Source organism: Esox lucius, chromosome 12 (assembly GCF_011004845.1).
Source record: "Esox lucius isolate fEsoLuc1 chromosome 12, fEsoLuc1.pri, whole genome shotgun sequence".
NCBI classification, from domain to species: Eukaryota; Metazoa; Chordata; class Actinopteri; order Esociformes; family Esocidae; genus Esox; species Esox lucius.
This window is the reverse complement of record NC_047580.1, coordinates 5,410,315-5,433,819: the sequence shown is the minus strand read 5'-3', so window position 1 is coordinate 5,433,819 and position 23,505 is coordinate 5,410,315. Positions and strand designations below refer to the sequence as shown.

At 43.4% G+C, this 23,505-nt stretch overlaps 1 protein-coding gene across 1 annotated transcript; it reads right to left on the bottom strand.

Moving 5' to 3' along the window:
* Positions 1 to 286: 286 nt before the first annotated feature.
* Positions 287 to 21,972, bottom strand: LOC105026343 (transketolase). The gene is made up of 15 exons (XM_010897742.4): positions 21,789 to 21,972; positions 12,026 to 12,141; positions 10,439 to 10,556; positions 9,845 to 9,958; positions 8,884 to 8,981; positions 5,772 to 5,963; positions 5,552 to 5,670; positions 4,445 to 4,641; positions 4,085 to 4,249; positions 3,028 to 3,184; positions 2,368 to 2,498; positions 2,154 to 2,237; positions 1,937 to 2,030; positions 1,593 to 1,715; positions 287 to 474 (listed from the first exon to the last, which is right to left on the bottom strand). The coding sequence occupies exons 1-15, from the start codon at positions 21,789 to 21,791 to the stop codon at positions 287 to 289; spliced, it is 1,899 nt and encodes a 632-aa protein (XP_010896044.3). The 5' UTR covers positions 21,792 to 21,972.
* Between the last annotated feature and the right edge of the window lie 1,533 nt (positions 21,973 to 23,505).

Below are 23,505 nucleotides of genomic sequence, written 5' to 3'. Positions count from 1 at the left end.
AAATGACATTTACCGTTTCCTCAGACTACAGAGGTACCATTGACTTTCTCTGGGATCAGGTCATGTGTGGGGAAGTGGTGTAATTAATTTACAAGGGGCCAACTTGAGGGGTCAAGAGTCAAAACCACATCATTAACAGTTAACAGAAATACCATATTAGCTTTTTTTTCAATAAGTCGATTCATACTTCTTAATCACAGAGAGGGACAGCGAGTGTGGCCAGAAGTGCTTTCCCTGTCGACGTTTCCATGACAACAGCGTTTTCCCCCATGGCATTGGAGGCGACCTACTTGGCGTTGGCAGAGTTGCTGAGCATCTTGCGCACGGCCTGCACGATGGCGTCGCGGTCGATGCCGAAGATCTTGAGGAGCTCGGCGGGCTTGCCGCTGCGGGGAACGTGGGCCACAGCCATACGGTGCACATTGAAGCTCGTCTCGTTCACCACCGCAGAACACACCGCCTCCCCCAGGCCACCTGGGGAATTACACATCACTGACATGATTAAAGTGCATCTCCACCGGGATTGCTATCGTGGGGTTTCATAGGCCAACCTCGTGTGCCGATGCAAACACTACATATGTCACGTCCCCTGGGGCTCCATTGAGTCTGTCTAGTTGCCTTTCGGCCGCGAAGCCCCGCGGTGCTGTGATGTGGGTACAGTAGCTGGCCAGTCTGTACAGTACGAGTCTTCCACTCCGCTGACAACGCGTATCGTTCCACGGCTCACTGAGCACCAGAAGAACCTGATTGTCTCTGACAGGGTTGTCGCCACCCCCTCACTGACTGACCATCAGGCCTGGGGTGTTGAATGGGGGGGGTTGAGTTCCACTACTGCTGTGGTAGCCATCTACTCGACGGGGGTCCTAAAAAGCCTGAGCCTGAACGCAGCCTCCCCCCTCCCATTGGACGCCTTCCCCTGTCTCGACCTTGCACGCTCACCTGTCATAACGTGCTGTACTGTACACACTTGTGTGTGTGGATGGCATTTGGGGGTTGGCATTTGTCTGGTCATGGATTATGTCGGTCGGGTTAGTTGACGTTAAGATGACTGTGGCGTGGTCATGCGTATTGCTTCCTTTGTTTAGTTCTGTTAAACTGACTGTAGAAATCCCAAAGGACAAAATGGCAAATGTGCCCAATTAAAACTTGACACTTTAGTTTTTTTCCGCCTTTCCTGTTATCTAGGTCAAGGGAAACCCAAAGGCCAGAGCAGAGCTGACATTGAAACAGACGATAGTGTCTCCTCCTGCACATGTTCAAATATTGCAGCTATCACAGGAGTTTACCTGCAGGCTAAGAGGTTTAAAGTGGCCACCAGTCTCCTTTTCACCCTTATTTAACACCTACTGAACAGAATGCACATCTCAATAGGTTCTCCAGTGATGTCATGACAACTGTGGACGTTTTCGTGTTTTGTTCTCTATTGATCCTCAAAAAAGGGGGAGGTCGATGACATCAGACATTTCCATCGGACCTACTTTGTGAATGCAGTGCTCCTCAGCATTGGCTGTGTCTAAGGACACAGTGTTATACTGAACAGCAACATTCACTGGAACACAGTTCAAAGGTCAGCGAGTGTCCAGAGTACCCACCCTCATAGTAATGGTCTTCCACAGTGATGATGCGCCCCCTGGTGGCCTTGGCGTGCTCAATGATGGTCTTGGAGTCCAGGGGCTTAATAGTGAAAGGGTCAATCACTCGAATGTTGATCCTCTCTGAGAGAAACACAAAACCAAAGAATTAATCACAGAAAAGCACACAATGTACTTAAAGTTTCCTAACCATTAACGGATACAGAGTTACAGAACTCCACAAACAAGTACCAACGCTAGAGACAGAAATGATTGCTTACTGTTGTTGGAGTCATTGTCAGCATACACCACAAATGACTGGCAAACATGACCATTTGGTGTGTGTGTGAATTGTGGTTCTGTACCTTTCTTCAGCATTTCAGCAGCTGCCAATGCCTCATGAAGTGTCACGCCCGCTCCGATCACAGTCACATGATCATCGCTGGTTTTGTAGACAACCTGGTGGACAGAGGAGGTATGTTTCAATCATCAAGTACAGTGTTTTAACAAAAATAGCATGTTAGTACCTTAAGAAAGATTGATCCAGTAACAGTTTAGTCCATCAGCTGTAATTCTGCGTACCTTTGCCTGTCCCACATGGAAGTCCTCGTTACTGTTGTAAAGGACCGTGTTCTCGGGACGACTGGTTCTGATGAAACACACACCCTGACTCACGGAAAGGAAGTGTCAATAAACCTGGGCTTTCATGGCGGTGTCCTTAACAGACAGGTTCATTAAACAGAGATGCAGCTGTGCGAATCAAAGACATTGCAGAGCGAGTGCAAGGAAACAGTACCTTGGTGTTGGCGGCCAGCTCCACAGCTTTTTCAGTGGACACAGCATCGCTGGGATAGAACACAGTCGCTGTGGGAATAACTCTGAACATGGCAATGTCTTCAAGGCCCATCTGAGAAGGACCATCCTCTCCTGTAACACACACACACACACTAGTCAGATTCAAGCCCCTGGAATGTTTGGGTGGCTGAAAGTGAAAGCTACAGGACTTGCATGCGTTCAGTGGGACATGCATTGTACCTGAGGAACCAAAAGGAAAGCTGGCCGCCCCGCCACCACCACTTCCATGACACAGAGAGGGAGGGAGTGAGGGAGGGAGGGAGTGCAGGCCGGAGCCACACTGATACAGTAGGAGATGGAGGATTTGAAGAAACAAAAGCTACATTTTAAGATTCAGGAAATAATACAGGATTAAAAGGCGTGAGGCCCAGTTTGAGACGAAGATTCAACCCACTGTGGTAGCGTCGCCAAAAACATTCCGTTTTAACCAACCAAATCCTAAAGCCTACTTTCTGTCTAAACAGGGTTTAGCAATATGTTACACCTTGACATTTAGCTCAGTCACCTACAGTGGGCTGGATTGGTCCCCAGAGGAACAAGTGCCGATTACTACATGGGTTTGTCACTACACTGACGGGGGTTATAGTTCAGGGGGACTGACCGATGGACACGCCGCAGTGGGAGCCACACAGGTTGATGTTGCTCTCGGAGATGGCGGCCATGCGGAGCTGGTCGTAAGCACGCGTGAAGAAAGTGGCGAACGTGCTGGCGAACACCACGTTACGGTCCCGCGTGGCGCAGCCCACTGCGATGCTCACCTGGAGGGTGGGGGGGCATAGGGGAGAATGGAGACGAAAGAGGAGGAGGCATGAGGCCATTCTAAGGTGGTGAGGACGGTGTTAGTTAATAACAATGATAATTAGGTGCTTTAAACAATGCCATGTACTAGCTAGCATTGTTTTTTACATGGAAAAACGAAGAGAGATCATTACATCCTCAAAGTGCTTCATAATATCAATATTTGATGTGACAGCGTGAAAATGGGATTTAAATAATCGGAACAACAGCTGACCTATATTTGACTCCTTTGTTGTGTGTGTGTGAGTGAATGTATGTGTGGGAGTCACAGGTCACAACATAGCTTTGTTAAGTCTGCTAACAACACCTCTGACAGAACTGCCACTGGAATCACATAAAGCCTCTTAGCCAGCTGGGCAGAAGGATTATAAAGGTGTCAGACCCAGGAAAGGAGGCGGTGTCAGACCCAGGAAGGGAGGCGGTGTCAGACCCAGGAAGGGAGGCGGGGTCAGACCCAGGAAGGGAGGCGGGGTCAGACCCAGGAAGGGAGGCGGGGTCACACTGTGTGTCCGAGGTGAGTCTTTCAGACATTTGGATGAGAAGACGCCTACTTGGCCGCTGGTAGACTAGTGAAGAACAACGTTTCCGTTTCTAATGATTCAGACTCCAGCACAAGTTATGGATGAAGTTGAATGGTAAGTCATCCTACATCTGGTCAAATACAGGGCCAACATTATGAATGGTCTGGATGGAACGTTGATGGTCATTTGATGGTTATTTTTGTCAATTTTGTCACGGTTTGGAACCTTGATGTGTTCACTATGGCCTGTTTATAGTGACCCCCATATCACTCTTCTCCCCCACACTGTCCCCAGACTCTGACTCTGAGACATGTGGAATTTGGTACGGGCTGAGCTTACCATGTTCTGCTCAGCGATGTAGCACTCGACGTAGCGCTCTGGGTGCTCGTTCTTAAAGAGCTCCGTGAAGGTGGAGTTCTTGGTGTCTCCGTCCAGAGCCACCACATGCTCGTTGTAGCGGCCCAGCTTAGCCAGAGCCATGCCATAGGCCTTCCGTGTGGCAATCTGCAGCCAATCACAGCCGGTGGGTTAGTTCATTAAAAAAAACGGTCAATGCAGCCATTTATCACTATTCAAGTTCTTTGACTTTGTCATGAGTAAACCAAGACTGTGTTTTTTCTCTCTCTCTGTCTCTCTCTCTCTCTCTCTCTCTGTCTGTCCCTCTCTCTTTGTTTCTCCAACGTAAACACACACACACACCTTCTCGCCGAGTTTGTAGGTGGGTGCGCTGGGCATGCGAATGTTCCGAAGGCTGACGGGCTGGGCATCCTCGGTGGGTGTACCGGGGTACAGGCGCTTGGTGCTGCTCATTAAACGGCTCTGGAGGTCCTTCACCACGCCTTCAGCCATGTCCTTGGGAAGGGCCTTTCCATGCCAGCCCATCTTGTCCTCCGCCGCTACGACACAGACAACACGTGATGAAATAGACACAAAGGGACCGTCCCACGGGTCAGGGGTCCACATCAAAAGCCATATGCTTATGCCAACAGCCAGAGACAGGCCAGTGTTCTGACTATATCCTACACATTCTGGGGGATTACCAGACTGCTGCTGAAGCTCTTAAGCACTGGCCAGATTAGCCCGGGGTTTAGGTTCCTCTCGGAAAAGAATACGAGGAGGACAGATTCGGTGGTCGGACAAGGACGGACTATAGCTATTGTCTGTGCCCATTCTAATATGTATGAATGTCAATAGGTAGAGAAAGGCCATTCATAAATAATCTGTGGTGATGTACCTCCAATAGGAGAAGGGTTGGATAGTCTACGGGGGAACATGTCTGTACTCGCTGGGTATTTGAACATGTTGAGGTGTGGGCGGTACGTGTTGAGTTGTGTTTGTGGTAAGTGTTGAGGTGTGTGTGTGGTATGTGTTGAGTTGTGTTTGTGGTAAGTGTTGAGGTGTGTGTGTGGTATGTGTTGAGTTGTGTTTGTGGTAAGTGTTGAGGTGTGTGTGTGGTATGTGTTGAGTTGTGTTTGTGGTATGTGTTGAGTTGTGTGTGTGGTATGTGTTGAGTTGTGTTTGTGGTAAGTTTTGAGTTGTGTGGTATGTGTTGATGTGGGTGTGGTAAGTGTTGAGGTGTGTGTGTGGTATGTGTTGAGTTGTGTTTGTGGTAAGTGTTGAGGTGTGTGTGGTATGTGTTGAGTTGTTTGTGGTAAGTGTTGAGTTGTGTGGTATGTGTTGATGTGGGTGTGGTAAGTGTTGAGGTGTTTGTGTGTGATAAGTGTTCAGGTTTGTGTGGTATGGGTGGATATTTGTTTGTGGTAAATGTTTAGTTGTGTGTGTGTATTGCAGTGGGTGAGGGTTCACCTGGGATTCCCTTGCCCTTGATGGTTTTGGCAATGATGGCAGTGGGCTGGTGACGGGTTTGACTTAGAACTTTGGTCAGCTCTTCCACACTGTGTCCGTCCACAATGATGGCATTCCACCTACACACACACATATTTGATTAGTGCCAATACTTGTTGGGAGTCATTTAAACTCTCCGGCCCATCCATTTCCTCAGCCAGACATCTGTCCCAGAACTCACCCGAAGGCCTCACATCTTTTCTGGTACTTCTCCACATGGTGCTGCAGGGGAGCTGGGTCGCTCTGCCCCAGACGGTTGATGTCCAGGATGGCCACTAGGTTGTCCAGCTGGTAGTAAGAGGCAAAGGCCATGGCCTCCCACACCGAGCCCTCTGACATCTCTCCATCACCAAGCAGGCAGTACACATTGTAGCTATACAGGAAAGGACCGACAGAGGGAATTAGACACCCGCAGATCACAGCAGCCAAGCTTTGCAACAAATAAACCGTAATAAACAGAACATAATTAAAAAGGTCAAGTAACATGACTAACATAAATTTATAAATTCACAATGTTTACTAGCCAAGCAATGAATAAGGGGATGACAGAGAACAAAGGAGCAGAACAATAATATTCTCTGCGTCACCATCCCTCCCCTTTCAGCATTAAAATGAGCCCGGCCTCAACTGCCCCCCCCCGTCCAGAGTAAACAGACAGTTGGCCCCGCCTCATAGCTCCGATCACCCTGAACGGTAACAGGGCCTGACAGCTTTCCAGTCAAATAGACACATTCTCATTAAAGCCAGAAGATAGACTGAGACACAGCGCATTACTGCACGCATTCCGAGCTGGACCGCCTGGGGAAGAAAAGCATTCCAGGAGTCCAGAGAGGGATTCACAGACACCTGGTCCAGATAGCACTTAACGCCCTCTTTCCCAGTCACTCCCAGTTACTGTGGCCTCAGGGGAACAGCCCTCCTCTCCGCAGGCAGACAGCTCTTAAACGCATCATGCTGGTTAAACTATTCAGCTTTAATTCAATTTGAATCAGATCAACACATTTAACTGGCTTTCATGATGGTACATGATACAAAAATAGGGTGTTGTCTATTTGGCCGTTCTAACGTATGTGTTGAAGACGACGTGAATAACATCAAAAGCAGATATTAAAATACGAACGGCGTGATTAATGTGTGAGACAGTGAATGTTACTGTCTTAAGAGACCTATTAAAAAGACAAAAGGAGTTTTTTGCCTACAGCATAACGTCTTTCCGACCCTCATGTGTCACTGGCTGTCAAAGACTTTTCCGAAGGGGTGGAAGGTCTGGATGAAAACATCCTTAAGACAACACGCTCAGCAGAGGGGGCTCTATGTTTAAGAAAACACACACACACGCACACAAACAGGGGAGTGTATCTTACACATTCTGTAGGATTACTAGACTGCAGCAGCCTAGACTCTAAAGCTCTGCCTGGATTAACCCAGGGTTTAGGTGACTCTCGTAGCACACAGAGAGAGAGAAGGAGAGAGAGAGGGAGAGAAAGAGGGAAAGAAAGAGGGAGAGAGAGAGAGAGAGAAGGAGAGAGGGAGAGAGAGGGAGAGAGACAGGGAGAGAGACAGGGAGAGGGAGGGAGAGGGAGAGCTTGTCAAATCACACACAGCCTTTGAAACAACAGGTAATAATCACATTAAACGTACACCTCAGTGCGTGTGCCAGGATAACTACAAGACCACTTTAAATCAACTTCTGATTTAGACAGATAAGTCATTGAGATGAAACCTGTTGTCATTTATAAAAACACTGTGGTTGACAATTAAATAGTCCACCTAGACATGTTCTGGTCTCCTTTGGTCTCCTTAATATTCAAACAGTCTTGTTCACTCTCATTTGATGCCAGAAGATTGTCAGGAAATCAGAAGTTGAGGACATTGCTGAGGAAATATTATATCTCAAATTGCTTAAATCTGCATTGAGAGTCTGGCTAATATATTACTGACAAAACAAAACAGATTGTTCTATGTTTAATTTCAATTGGCCAGTTAAAATCAAACCATGTACTAAATCCAATAAACAGTGGGTATTAAAAATTATATTCTGTTCACCAGGAACAAAAATTGTTCAGCCAGAGGTTTTGGGAACCTGATTTTTTGGGAGACAGAATTTACTGTTCCACCGCAACAATCCAAAACGAACAACACATTCTTATAATCTTTAAATGTAGATTTTTACATCAACTAATAACTTTCAATTTTATATTATATTTTCATCTTTAAAAAATGTATCATTTAAAATAGATATATTATATTTACACTCATTAGAAAAAACTTCTAATTATCTTTCTCAAAATTCTCTGTGTATAGACCAATACATTAATCTGTATATTTTATTGTTTGGTTCCAAAAATAAATCTGACACATTCAGTCATTAGGTCCATAGACTGTTCATCTGTGACCCTGACCTAAGCATGCAGGGCTGTCTTCTGGAGGTTTATTGTATACTGTGAGCCCAAACTGATGGAATGGGTATTACTGAAGGAAAGGAAGGAAAAGGCAGTGAGATGAGTACAGTAAGATGAGGGAGGCTCTCTAGCTGCCCTGATTATTAGAGCAGAAGAATTGACAGAACACAAAATGCAGAGAAGGCACAGCCAACATATCACATACATTCAGACTGCTTTGTTATACAGACCCAAACAAAGCGACGCTCTTTAGCAAAAGGTTTTGCAGTATTTTCCTAATCCCACATTACAACACAGCTATCCTTTACTGTTATTGCTGGGTTCATGATCTAACATTGTCTGGTGTGTTTATGTGGCGGTTATAGAGCAGACCATGTCACGCACGAAAGACACGGGCTTCCAAACCATGCTCAGTATTGAAACAACCGGCCTCTCAGCCCGATCCTATACACAACGCAAGCCTTGGCTGTCAGCCCTCATTTACTCTCCTGAGGGGAGGTGAAATGTCAGATGTCAAGGTTTCTTACTGTTTGGAGAGCGCACCATGAGTATCGGTGTGTGTATTGCATGCACGCCTGTCTATAAAAGGGCCTCCCTCAGCTGATTAAACTCAGCTCAGCGAATTACAATGCAGATGAGCGCCGATTAATGTCGGTGAACTGAAGCTACGGTGTCACACACATTTTTGTAAGATAAAGAAAATCCACGTATTTAAGAGCCTATACATGAGCCCAGAGCCTATACATGTTGCAGCTTCACTGTGTATATTTGTAGTAGGGTGTGTCTGACAGCAGAAATCATACTCCACCTTTGTCTAGGCTGTGTATCTGATTGTGTTTGTGTGACAACATTTGATTGTGCAGCTAAAGCATGTCCATATGGGTCTCTCACCTGGCTTTGTCAAAGTATTTCCCAGTGTAGGCCATCCCACAGGCAGCCCCCAGACCTTGTCCAAGAGAGCCGGTGGCCACATCCACAAACTGCTGCTTCTGTTAACCCACACCAATGTTTGACATTACACAAACAAATCACATAATACACATGCATTATACCGACACACATTACCCTTAAAGCAAAGTAATAAAATATAACAGAACGCCCGCTGTTCCATTAAACTGTAGTTAATTAATTGTACACAAAGCACAACCAAATACAGTTTGTACTACACACAACGCAATCACTGTACACATAAATGTCTTATTTCAAACCCATTTTCCAAATACAGACATGAATTCCAAGCCCAATATAACCGCTTTTCTGGTTAAATCCATGTATATTATAGTTGAAGAGACACTGAATCTTGGTTAATGGGATTTTATATGTTACTTGTGAATAGAGTATGTCGTTACTGTGAAACTCTGTGCTCACAAAGGTGCATAGGACAGCCTGTCTCTGATACACAAGGACAGCTTTGTTGTGTACAGTCTGCCACTGCAGTATGTGTGGTGTATTGAAACATCCTCTCATCCACACGGAATACCAGTTATCTAAGTCAGGATTTGGAAGTTTAATGTGACCGTTAGTTTATAAGAGAGCAGAGGGAACAAGCCGTCACGGCCAAATGTGTCTTTGAGGAAGAAAGGTTTTAAAGATAAACCAAAGGCTCCTCTCTAGGTTTCTTCCTAAATTTCGGCCCCTTTTAGGGAGCTTTTCCTAGCCATTGAGCTTTAATACTGTTGTTGCTTGCTCCTTGGGGTTTCAGGCTGGGTGTTTTGTAAAAACACTTTGTGACAACTGCTGATGTAAAAAGGGCTTTATAAACACATTTGATTGAAATGTGATTCTTGTGGGCTTAGTGGAGGTTATTTTCTATGCTGGTTGTGTCTTGTGGCCCTTCGCTTCCTGTTCTCACCGGCACAGGATGTCCCTCCAGAATGGAGTCAACCTTACGGAGGTTGAGCAGTTCGCTCTCCTTCAGGTAGCCTGTCTCTGCCCACACTGCATACAGCACTGGGGCTGCGTGACCCTGGAGGAAGGACAGGGAGGGACACAGTCAGAGAAAAGACTCTCGAATAACAGACTCTCAAATATTAGTTACCATAATACTGGTGCTGACTAAGAACTCTAAACAATGTGAATAAGCTCTCACATCCCTGATTAAACTGAGTCCCCCTGCCAAATGAGCCCACAGGGAGCTTAAGGAAGCGGAGGAGCTTGGCTACTACACACCTTAGACCATAAAGGCACTGCTTTAGGAGAAGGATTCAGCAGACAGAATACACTGACATCATTTCACAAACACCATAACAATGTAGACAGGTTGAGCATAGAGGTATTGAGGTCCATTTACTTGAAATAAATAATTGAAAGTATAGCAGTGGGAGCTGTTACACTGACCACAGACAGTTCACCACTATCTAGTTCTGGTTATCTGTACCCCTGTAGAGAGATTGGGTTAGGAGTTAAGGACATCTGGAAACGAGGAGAGGACACAGGAGAGTTGTACCTTGGAGAGGACAAAGCGGTCGTTGTTGATGTTCCTGGGGTCCTCAAGGCGGTACTTCATGGTGTGAAAGAAGAGCACAGACATGATCTCTGCCACGCTGCAGCATGACGTCGGGTGTCTGGGGTGGCAGAGGAAATGACAGCACAGGTGGTCAGACAAGGTTCTGAGTTACAAACAAATGAAAATAAACCCACACGCCGCACACTATTCACGCGAGCTGTAAGGGCAGAAAGTCCCTCTCTCATAATGTCATCATGAGAAACAAAGGCATATTCTGCTGATTTCGAGGACTTGAATTCTGATCTTTATTATCCATCCGCTGTGTGCATATTGTAACATCCGTCATTACAAAGCTGCAACACACAGTGCATGTGAAACGTGTTATGTTCTGCTTCTTATTACTTCATGAGTTATTTGAAAACCATGGATATATTGTTGTTCGGTAAAATAGTGCGGACTCTCTTCAATACATTCAGCTTACGTTAGACAGTCCCGCAAGTTACAAACTTCATAACATGCAGATGACAAAACTCCACTTCAGACGGTTTTTATTGGAGTAAACGCGAATACACCGCTCTTTTAATGAGTACGCAGCGATTCATGCATGTGGTTAAATGCAAAATAAAATAGTTGATTGCTTACAATAAACCATTATAAAGACTTAAAACAGCAGAGCATGCCCGTTTCATACGTCACCTTAGAACAAAGCTCAAGTTTAATGAGTCGTTTTTTTTTTTATCAGCCTGAAACGGAATGATAGGTAAAACAGACAAACAATTAATATAATATTTATTGAACGAAAAAGCAAATGAACTCACTAATTAATAAACAACAAATGAATAGTAACCTATTGCTTTGGTCTTATTGAGGTGGAGGTATGAACTTGAAAGACTATCCTCAGACTTCCATGTCTCGTTCTCCAACAACACATGCGCTACAAAAACCTTAAGATGAAGGCACTGGCCAGGGAGGATAGCCATGTTACCGCTGGGCTAATAAGCATCAGCCTCAGCAATCCTCTCGATATGTGAACAGGATGGGAGGGTGGGCTGTGTTTACGCAGGCGTGTTGAAGCACCAGGCAAGAGCGCGGTCCCTTTAGTTGTGGATGGTGACCCATTCCTTAAACTCAACATCCCACTTTCCCCCCGAGCGTAAACGACCCATTCATTACGGAGTTATTTTTAATATATTTATCTTCTCATCTTGAATAGCTAGGAAAATTGTAAATATAGACCTATTGGCTACTCAAAAGCAATGCATTCAATGTCTTCCAATGAGTACGGTAGCATATTAAAACTTAATACGACATTAATAACAAAACGGCACAATATTATTTATGCATATTTTTCGACAGCTATATGTATTAAAAAATATTTATATAAAGCAAGATTTAAGTAATGTAAAATATAAACACCAAATTGCATTTTAAGGGTAGATAACAGCCAATTCTGGAGCAATGCGTAATATGCGCACAAAATGGGCACACCATAGCCATTAGGCATGTATTCATCACATAGTCTGCATGAGCACCACATACACCAAATTTATTTTTTATTTTGTTCAAACCTCAAAGCGTGTTGCTTACCCGCTGCCTGCAGCAGTTGTAGCCTTAATAGAGTTGATCCTGAGCCGGTTCGCGATGTTTCTAAGCGCCACCAGGGTTTGCTGGTCGGGTTTGTGATAGTCCTCCATCTGTGCGCACTAAAAAATATAAATACAACTGAATAAAATACTGCCTTGAATGAAAACACGTACAATGTCAGAGTACAGACCGGCAAGACCGCCTTGAACCTGTGCGTGGAATATTGGCAGTTAGAATGGCAGAGGGGGGATTGTTGGTAAGACTATGAATATGGCTAATGATAGAGCTGAATGGAGTCAGTACACGGGATCAACCACCGCAGTGCGTGTGTGGCAGTACACAAAGCTACGTCCCCAAACGATCACGCATGGCATGAACGTTAAGGTGGAGGCGGAGTTGCCAAGGCCAAGTGCAAAGGACTTAAACTGCCACGCCCCCGTCACCACTCCACGTCACGTCCTTCCCCGCGCTGTCGCTCATACTGCAGGGTCAGGGACACAGGAGTCAGAAACAAAGGGAACTGCTGATGACAGTGTAGGTTGCTTTAATATACAGTTAGTTATTTGGTCACTGACACACGTTTTGTTATTTTGACCGTTTACCAAAATATATTCAAGTTACAGTTTTGTAATGAATATGGGTTTAAAGTGCAGTCACTCAGCTTTAATTTGAGGCTATTCACATCCAAATTGGAGGAAGGATTTAGAAATCATAGCTCTTTATGGAGCCCCATCTTTTTCAAGGGACCAAAAGTAATTGGATAATTGACTCAAAAGCTGTTTCATGGACAGGTGTGGGCTATTCCTTTGTTATTTAGGTCTGGAGTTGATTCCAGATGTGAACCCACAACATGCGGTCAAAGGAGCTCTCAATGCAAGTGAAACAGGCCATCCTTAGGCTTCAAAATATAAGAAACCAAGCAAGCCTAGTTCAGCCAGCCCGCAATTAGAAGTGATGAATTTAGGTGCCCTCCCAGGATTCAAACTCAGATCTCCCATGTTAAAGGCTCTGTCCTTAATCACTACGCCACAGAACTATACATGTTTCTTAGTGTTGGTATAGTATTTAAACATTAGATAATTTTGTCACGAATTAACACTACGCCAAGTTTTGCTAGACATCATTAAGCATTGTGTTAAACTGACTTACGTTTCTAATTAAGTTTACCTCAACCAGAAATAGCATCTATCAACTATATGACTTTTGCTACTGGCCGTTTTAAAAGCTTATTAGCCAGTAATATTTCGCAAGACAACATTAAGCATTCTGTTAAACTGACTAACGTTTCTTACTAAGTTTACCTCCACCACAAATATCTATATATGGCTTTTACCGTTTTAATAGCTTATTAGCCATTTGTGAATGACATTGATACAATAACTACCAATCTAGGTGACAATAACTGACTTTTTCGTCAAGTGAAAAAACAAGAGAATCATGTAGCCAGCGAAGTTTTTGTCAATCCTGAACAAATCATAATGCATAATTCTAATATCCACCAGAAACAGTCGCAATATAACATGACTATATAAAAGGCTTCCTATAAGGGAGCTACTGAAGGTTGTAGCCAGCAATGTTTTTGACTATCCTGAACAAATCCTAATGCATATATCGCCAAAAGCATACCACATAATCTGTAAAACACGATGGAGGCAGTGTGATGGCATGGGCATGCATGGCATCCAATAGCACTGGGTCACTTGTGTTTATTGATGATGTAACAGAAGACAGAAGCCGCCAGATGAATTCTGAAGTGTATAGGAATATATTGTCTGCTCAGATTCAGACAAATTCAGCTAAGTTGATTGGATGGCGCTTCACTTTACAGATGGACAAAATACCCATAAAGTACTGCAAAAGGAACCCATGAGTTTTTTAAAGCAAATAAGTGAAATCTTCTGCAATGGCTGAGTCAATAACCTGATCTCAACCCGATCAAGCATGCATTTCACATTCTGAAAACAAAACCTAAGGCAGACAGACCCACAAACAAAGAACAACTGAAGACAGCTACAGTAAAAGCCAGGCGAAGCATCACAAAGGAGGAAACCCAGTGTTTTTAAAGTTCAGATTTAGATTCAACTTTGTCATTGAACAGTACAAGTACAGTACAACGAAACGCTGTTAGCCTTTAACCAGAAGTGCAAATAGAGGACGACAGAAAAGTATTAAGTATAGGTATGTTACCAATGGAATGTGTAGATGAGCAACACTAGAAGTGCAATAAGTGAAATAGAGGAGGGCAGACATTTTACAAGTATTAGGTAGTGTATATTACGACTGGGATAATAGTTGTTCTGGTAAAAATTGCAATTTAAAATGGCATTCAAGATGTGCAAACGAGGCAAATGAAAGAGTGATGTATTAAGGTAGCATGTGCACCCGGGATGCAGAGATAGCAGGTCCTGAGGTAGACATGCGTATGTAACAACTGTAAAAATGCAGACACAATGGCAATTCTAAATGTGCAAAGAGGATTATTGAATGTGCAAGGTGCATGTGCACCTGAAATGCAGGGATAGTGGTGAGGTTCCTGAGGTAGACACATACCTGTAACAACTGAAAAGATCCATTATCAGGAATAGCAAGGCAGTGTCAGAGTAATACAAGGGAGTAGTGCAACAAGGTCCCAGAGAGGCGGCGGGGGTATGGTGAGTGATGGGTCACAGAGTTCAGCGGGGTAACAGTAGATGGGAGGAAACTGAGCCTGCTGTTGTGGGACCGAAGAGACGTGTACTGCCTGATGGTAGGAGAGGGCAAACAGTTGGTGGCCTGGATGTGAAGGGTCCCTGATGATCCTGTGTGCCCACAGATATTGCTTCTGCTGGAGATCTGCGATGGCAGGAAGCTGGGCGCCAGTGATGTGCTGGGCGGTTTTCACCACCCGTTGCAGGGTCTTCTGGTAGGCTATGGTGCAGCTGCTAAACCACACTGTGGTTAATTAATTGTGCAGCAGAGAAGTTCACAAGGATCTTGGTGGACAGGCGTGCTTTCTTCAGCCTCCTCAAAAAGTACAGGCACTGCTGCACGTTTTTGACCAGGGCTGAGGTGTCGAGGGTCCAGGAGAGGTCCTTGGAGATGTGGACAACCAGGAATTTGAAGCTGGAGACATAATCCACCTCATGTCTCCACCTTTGTTCAACGCCTTGAATTAAAACTGAAAGTCTGCACTTCAACTGATTCTGGTTGGTTACATTTCAAATCCATTCTGGTGGTGTACAGAGGGTCAGTGTCCAAATATTCTCAGACCAACTGTACTTAGCTATACTGAAGCCATAAAGTCTCTGTTGGTACATTACAGTTCATATTTATGCCCCTCTGCATGTTGGGAAAGTATTTTATCTTCCTTTGGCTCTATACTCTAAAAGTGACATAAAATTACAGGTGTTTATATAGTGTTATCATTTAGAAGTGACAGCACTATATAGATAGCCCACCTACGTTCAGATGCTTGTGTATAATGGCTTCACCATTTAGAAATGACAGCACTATATAGATAGCCTACCTACATCTAGATGCTGTAAATAATTGTGGCAATTGGTTGACAGGTGTTTCTTGTTAGTCAGGTGTTTTCAGTCACATCATTGGTGTAGGAATAAGAGAGCTGCCAATATTGAGTCTTGGCAACATGAGGATGTGTCAAGGAACTGTCATTTACTTCACATGTTGGAGTACAGTGCCAAATAAAAACAAAATGCTTCTCTGTCCCCATAACTATTGAGAGAACAATACTCTACAAATAACTATTGGAAATGTACTTACTGAGGGTGAATGGGGGAGGGTTAAAAAATTACTGTATTAGGGTTGCAAAAAAAGAAAATATTACTTGAAATATTGATGGCACCTGTGCAGGCGGAGGCTCAGCACCTGGAGAAGCCGGAACATTCCAAAAATCAGAAACATTTTATAAAAAACTGATGCAGAAAACAAATTCATGCTTTTGTCATTTGTAGTCTAGATTACTGCAATGCTCTTCTCTCCGGTTACTCTGATAAATCAATATAAAATTAGTGCTGATCACGGCTCCCAGAATCATAATTATGACCAATAAATCTGAACACATTACTTCAGTACTTGCCTCTTTACACTGAATGCCTGCTAGGGTTGATTTTAAGGTTTTATTGTTAACCTATAAATCAATACATGGACTTGCTCCTTCTTACCTCACTGAAATTATCCAGCCATACATACAGTGGGGAGAACAAGGATTTGATACACTGCCGATTTTGCAGGTTTTCCTACTTACAAAACATGTAGAGGGCTGTAATTTTTATCATAGGTACACTTCAACTGTGAGAGATGGAATCTAAAACAAAAATCCAGAAAATCACATTGTATGATTTTGAAGTAATTAATTTGCATTTTATTGCATTACATAAGTATTTGATACATCAGAAAAGCAGAACTTAATATTTGGTACAGAAACCTGTAGTTCTTGACCAGGTTTGCACACACTGCAGCAGGGATTTTGGCCCACTCCTCTATACAGACCTTCTCCAGATCCTTCAGGTTTCGGAGCTTTCGCTGGGCAATACGGACTTTCAGCTCAATCCAAAGATTTTCTATTGGGTTCAGGTCTGGAGACTGGCTAGGCCACTCCAGGACCTTGAGATGCTTCTTACGGAGTCACTCCTTAGTTGCCCTGGCTGTGTGTTTCGGGTCGTTGTCATGCTGGAAGTCCCAGCCACGACCCATCTTCAATGGTCTTACTGAGGGAATGAAGTTGTTGGCCAAGATCTCGCGATACATGGCCCCATCCATCCTCCCCTCCATATGGTGCTGTCGTCCTGTCCCCTTTGCAGAAAAGCGTCCCCAAAGAATTATGTTTCCACTTCCATGCTTCACGGTTGGGATGGTGTTCTTCAGGTTGTACTCATCCTTCTTCTTCCTCCAAACACGGCGAGTGGAGTTTAGACCAAAAAGCTCTATTTTTTTCTCATCAGACCACATGACCTTCTCCCATTCCTCCTCTGGATCATCCAGATGGTCATTGGCAAACTTCAGACGAGCCTGGACCTTGCGTGCGCTGCAGGATTTTAATCCATGACAGCATAGTGTGTTACTAATGGTTTTCTTTGACACTATGGTCCCAGCTCTCTTCAGGTCATTGACCAGGTCCTGCCGTGTAGTTCTGGGCTGATCCCTCACCTTCCTCATGATCATTGATGCCCCACGAGGTGAGATCTTGCATGGAGCCCCAGACCGAGGGAGATTGACAGTCAGTTCTCTGGTCTTGGCCATTGTGGAGAGGTTGGAGTCTGTTTGATTAAGTGTGTGGACAGGTGTCTTTTATACAGGTAACGAGTTCAAACAAGTGCAGTTAATACAGGTAATGAGTGGAGAACAGGAGGGCTTCTTAAAGAAAAACTAACCAGTCTGTGAGAGACGGAATTCTTACTGGTTGGTAGGTGATCAAATACTTATGTCATGCAATAAAATGCAAATTAATTATTTAAAAATCCTACAATGTGATTTTCTGGATTTTTGTTTTAGATTCCATCTCTCACAGTTGAAGTGTACCTATGATAAAAATTACAGCCCTCTACATGTTTTGTAAGTAGGAAAACCTGCAAAATCGGCAGTGTATCAAATACTTGTTCTTCCCACTGTACCTACACATAACCTTAGATCACAAAATGCAGGCCTTCTAGTTGTACCTAGAAATTCTAAACAAACAGCCGGAGGCAGGGCTTTCTCTCATAGCACTCCACTACTGTGGAATGATCTGCCAATTAAGGTTAGAAATGCAGACTGTGCAAACTTTCAAGTGTCTACTGTAGTTAAGAGATGCTCTTATTTTTTAACACCATATCTGACCAAACAAGTGCGGCAGACCCTAGTATTATCACATTTCGGTTGTCTTGTCAGGAACTACAAAGGAAGATTTAGGGAAGCTACAGCTGGTTCAGAATAAAGCCCTCAGCTTGCCCTTCAGTGCTCACTCAGAACTAATATAAACAAAATGCACCATTGACTCCTTTGGTTAAAGGGTGAAGAGAGGTTAAAACATCACTTCTGTGTTTCATTAAGACAAATGATGTACTGAAAACTCCAGACTGTCTGTGTAGGCAGCTTATATTTAGTTCTATGTACACACATACCCCACAAGACATGCCACTTGTGGTAACTACACAATTCCAAAAACCAAATCCAAAACAAATTCAAAACAACGTACAGTATTTTGCAGAGCTATGGTAGAATGGTGATATTGCTAAAATTCCAAATATGATTACTTTAAAAAAAACAAGTGAAGCAAAATATCCTGTCTGTACATATTGGACATTAGTGTTCATTATATATTTATTTTTAATAATGTTTTCCTGTGTTATTTGTAGTTTTACGTGTTGATTATTTCTTTCTTTTTTTTCTTTTTGTTATGTGTTTTTGTATGGACCCTAGGAAGAATAGCAGATGTTTTTTTGCATCAGCTAATGGGGATCCTAATCAAATCACCTCTTCAACATGGTCTATGATTATGTGCAGTCTGGCCCAGGGGTATAAAGGTGAATGGAAAGGCTTGATAATGTCTAACCTTGCTGTCTTGCCAGGTGGGCTCTCATTGCCACTGGGATGCCTTCCCTCCAATACCATTTGGGGCCGGAGTCACTGGCTTTTTGTTGTCTCTCATTGTCGCCCATTGTGCAGTTGGGGTGAACTCTACTGGCAGTACTCAGCCCTCATTCAGGGTGGTTGGGTTGGTTGGTGTTGTTGTGGAAATTTCTTACACAATGTATTCTGACTGTATAAAGGATTGAGTCCCACTGTTAAGATAGGTACAGGAATGTGTGGGACCTGGTATTTGCATTGGGGGCATCTATTGTCTGTCCAGATGGAGATCAATGGGTTTTAGGACAGGATAGGAGAAGATACAGCAAGGGGGCAGTAAGGTCAGTTTGGGTAAACACTACAGTAAACATGGCAGGAAGGATAAGGTTGGGGAAGATAGCATTTGACGTGTGTGATAGAACAAAGGGAAAGGTGTTTGATTGACATGAAACAGATGGCAGCATCTTACCACACCCCTTCTTCCTATGTAATAAATACTGTCGAAATGATGTTTTTATTTAGAAACTATCCACCGTTACTTTGTAACCTGTATACTTTCTCCTTGCAAGCAAGATTAAAACCGTTTATTGCGCAATCGATTTCTCCTGTCTTACCTACCATTTTCATAGAACTTTGGAATTTTAGAAATTGCCATCACAGTGTCCCTTTGGTTGATGCTTGGCAATGTGGCTGGATTGCAAATCCAGATGATACCTGATAATTCCAGCAGCAAGTCTGCTGATCAACCCCTCCTCGGTTGTCCCTGACCTTGTCCAACTGGCCATGCTTCTGACCTGGATTAGGTTTTATAGACTCTGGTCACAGCCCACATGCATTTATTAATTATTACAACTTTTACTCTTAAAATGTTCACCCCGCCAAGCCTGGTTGCTCTCTAGGTTTCTTCCTTACTTTTGGCCCCTCTTAGGGAGTTTTTTCTAGCCACTGTGCTTCAACACTGTAGTTGCTTGCTTCTTGGGGTTTCAGGCTGGGTGTTTTGTAAAAGCACTTAGTGACAAATGATAATGTAAAAAGGGCTTCATAAATACATTTGATTGATTACATTTGATTGAATTACTCCATTTTGCAACACCATACCATACCCTGTGGACAGCGCTTTGTTGGAGCCAATTTCCTCTTACAACAGAACAATGAAACAAAGCACAGCTCCAAACCATACAGGAACTATTTAGGGAAGAAGTCAGGTGGTTTTTGTCTATAATGGTGACCAGCACAGTCACTGGATCTCACCACTATTGAGCTGTTGTGGGAGCAGCTCCACTGTAAGAAGTGCCCATTATGTCAATCCAACTTGTGGGAGGTGCTTCAGCAAGCATGGGGTGAAATCTATTTTGATTACCTCAACAAATTGACCACTAGAATGCCAAAGGTCTGCAAGGCTGTAACTGTTGCAAATGTTTTCGACTAAAGTAAAGTTTGCAGGACACAATTATTTAAATTAAAAATCATTATTTCCAACCTTGTCAATTACTATATTTCCTATTCATTTTGCTATCAAACTAATTTCATATATGATTTCATGGAAAACAAGGACATTTCTAAGTGACCCTAAAACCTTTGAATGGTAGTGTACACACCGATCAGCCATAACAATATGACCACTGACAGGTGAAGTGAATAACACTGATACACAATGATCAGCCATAACATTATGATCACTGACAGGTGAAGTGAATAACACTGATACACAATGATCAGCCATAACATTATGACCACTGACAGGTGAAGTGAATAACACTGATACACAACGATCAGCCATAACGTTATGACCACTGACAGGTGAAGTGAATAACACTGATACACAATGATCAGCCATAACGTTATGACCACTGACAGGTGAAGTGAATAACACTGATACACAACGATCAGCCATAACGTTATGACCACTGACAGGTGAAGCGAATAACACTGATAATCTTGTTACCATGGCACCTGTCAGCGGGTGGGATATATTATGCAGTAAGTGAATATTCAGTCCTCAAAGCTGATGTGTTAGAAGCAGGAATAATGGGCAAGTGTAAGGATCTGAGCAACTTTGACAAGGTCCAAAACTGCAGCCCTTGTGGGGTTTTCCAGATCTGCAGTGGTCACTACCTATCAAGTGGTCCAAGGAAAGAAAAGAGGTGAACTGGCGACAGGTTCATGGGTGGTCAAAGCTCCTACAATGTGATTGATGCACGTAGGGAGAAAGGCTGGCCCATGTGGTCCGATCCAACAAACGAGCTACTGTAGCTCAAATTGCTTAAAAAGTAATTGCGTAGCTGCAGACCAGTCAGTGTGCCCATGCTGACCCGTCACTGCTGAAAGCGCCTACAATGGGCCCATGAGTATCAGAACTGGACCACTGTGCAATGGAAGGTGGCCTGGTCTGATAAATCATGTTTTCTTTTACATCATGTGGATGGCCGAGTGTGTGTGCGTCGCTTACCTGGAGAACACATGGCACCAGGATGCACTATGGGAAGAAGGCAAGCGTGATGGTAGTGGAGGCAGTGTGATGTTTTGGGCAATGTTCTGCTGTGAAATCTTGGGTCCTGCCATTCATATATATGTTACTTTGACATGTACCAGCTACCTGAGCATTTTTGCAGACCATGTGCACCCTTTCATGGCAACGGTATTCCTTGATAGCATTGGCCTCTTTCAGCAGGATAGTGCGCTCTGCACAAAGCAAAAATAGCTCAGGAATGGTTTGAGGAACACGAGTTCAAGGTGTTAACATAGCCTACAAATTCCCCAGATCTCAATCCAATCGAGCATCTTTGGGATGTGCTGGACAAACAGATCAGATCCATGGAGGCCCCAGCTCACAACTTACAGGACTTAAAGGATCTGCTGCTAACATCTTGGTGCCAGATACCACAGCACACCTTCCGAGGTCTAGTGGAGTCCTTGACAGGTCAGGGCAGTTTTGGCAGCAAAATATTAGGCATGTGTTCATTATGTTATGGCTGAACAGTGTATATATAAATATGCAACAAGGCACATTGGGGAGGCGTGGCATATGGCCAATAAAATAAGAGCTGTACTTAGCTTAGCCACGCAATATTGGCAAAATACCAGAAATCCCAGAGATTAGAGCACTAAAAAATGTCATACCCAGGGTACATGCCCTCATAAACCAGAGCTATACCATCAGCATAACAGATGTAATACCAAATATCACTTTTTCAAAGTTATCAAATAAATTGCAAGTTACCATTGACAGATCTTCTGTTAAACCCAAAATAGTCTCCTCCAGATACTTTCAAACCCTACACTGTACAAGTCTCTGCTAACAACACAAACACTACATGTGCCACAACATAAACGTGCCAACTTCCACCACAGATCGTGTCTGATCACTTCACATCTTGTAGCTGTATGAAAAGATCTGATACCATTTGGTGATTAAAGATGGCTACTACGACACAGTATAAAATAAAGCCGCTGGATGAATGGGGATTGCATGGCGCAGCAGAAAACACTGCTATCTGGTGACTGGCAAAGGACACTACACTGAAAATGTTTTCCAAATCTGTAACCTTACTGCCCTCAAGTGGCTTCCCCCAGATAAGACCCATGTTTGATATGCAACTTTCATAGTGGGATTTCGGGTCCCTGGTTAACGGTCACTGTTGAGCCAAAACTGGTCCCTGGAAATTGTGTTTCATGTTATTTATGTGCCTATGTGCGCACGATTACATTTAAACCACTTGCTTTCAAACTTGGAATTTGGATTGGTTTGCCCTTTAGAATTGAAATGGCATATTACAAATCCAAATCCAGAAAATGGGTGGTTTAACAAAAAGATATTTGCATCATTAATGTGCATCTGAAACAATGCAGTCTCCGTTCTTCGTACAGCACTAATGTAACAAACCCTGGGGGTAAAGAGCCGATGTCATAGCGGATGGCTCACTTATTTCGACATGCTGGATATAGTGACAGCAGCAGGTGAAATAGAAAATAATGTTCACCTCATCCACCAAGAAAAATTATAACTTGGTGAAAAAACATCAATTCATCTTTAATATCACAAAATAGTCCACCAGAGTACACAGTGACAAAACCATGAATAAAAAAAATAATGAGCATCAGACAAACAGCAAATAAAGTCATCGTTATACAGACAGTGATTGATAAGAGGCATACTGTAATACAGTGTAAAATAACATTAAAATTTGACAGAGTTGTTATCTCTCAGCCTCTCCTTTTGTCCACCAGTATTGATCCTGGGAATAAATAATATGAACACATTGGAGTACACCTACATTGGGTCTGAAAACCCCCATCAATCAACATGTATTATTGAATCAGTAATAGAACAAACTGATTAAGGAACCAAATGGTTCTGAAATGCTCTTACTGTTCAAGGAAACATACTGGCTGCAAGAAATCAAGTCACAACATCAAAAACAAATATTCCCCTATTTGTTTAGATGATATTCTCAATTGTGTCCCTTGTAAACAGCTGACAGCCATTATTAGTTAATTGTGTAAATTGGAATCAAATGTGGGATTGAGTGCAGTCAACCTGAAATACATATGTTGTGTGATCAGATACTATGAACATGAACTGGCAGTGTAGCATATGGTCAAATGTGTCTGGCCGTGACAGTATCAAATACATTCAAATCTGCTTGACCTACAAGATCAAATACAAACACGCTAACACAAGCGATCATCATGATAAACAAGAGCCTTTGAGTGTGCGTTTGAGGAGCACGAAATAGACAGAATACATGCCGTGTAAAACAAGATGATCCTGCAGAATGCAATTACTTCAGGTTCAGTGCTGCAGTAGCTTTTACTGCAAAACCCACAGAATGGGGCCTAAGTAAATGATACAATTCTCTGTCTTAACCCTTGGAAAAATACTGAGGAATCGCTTACACTAATCTCCCAGAAGGCATTTACTTCTATTGCACACATTC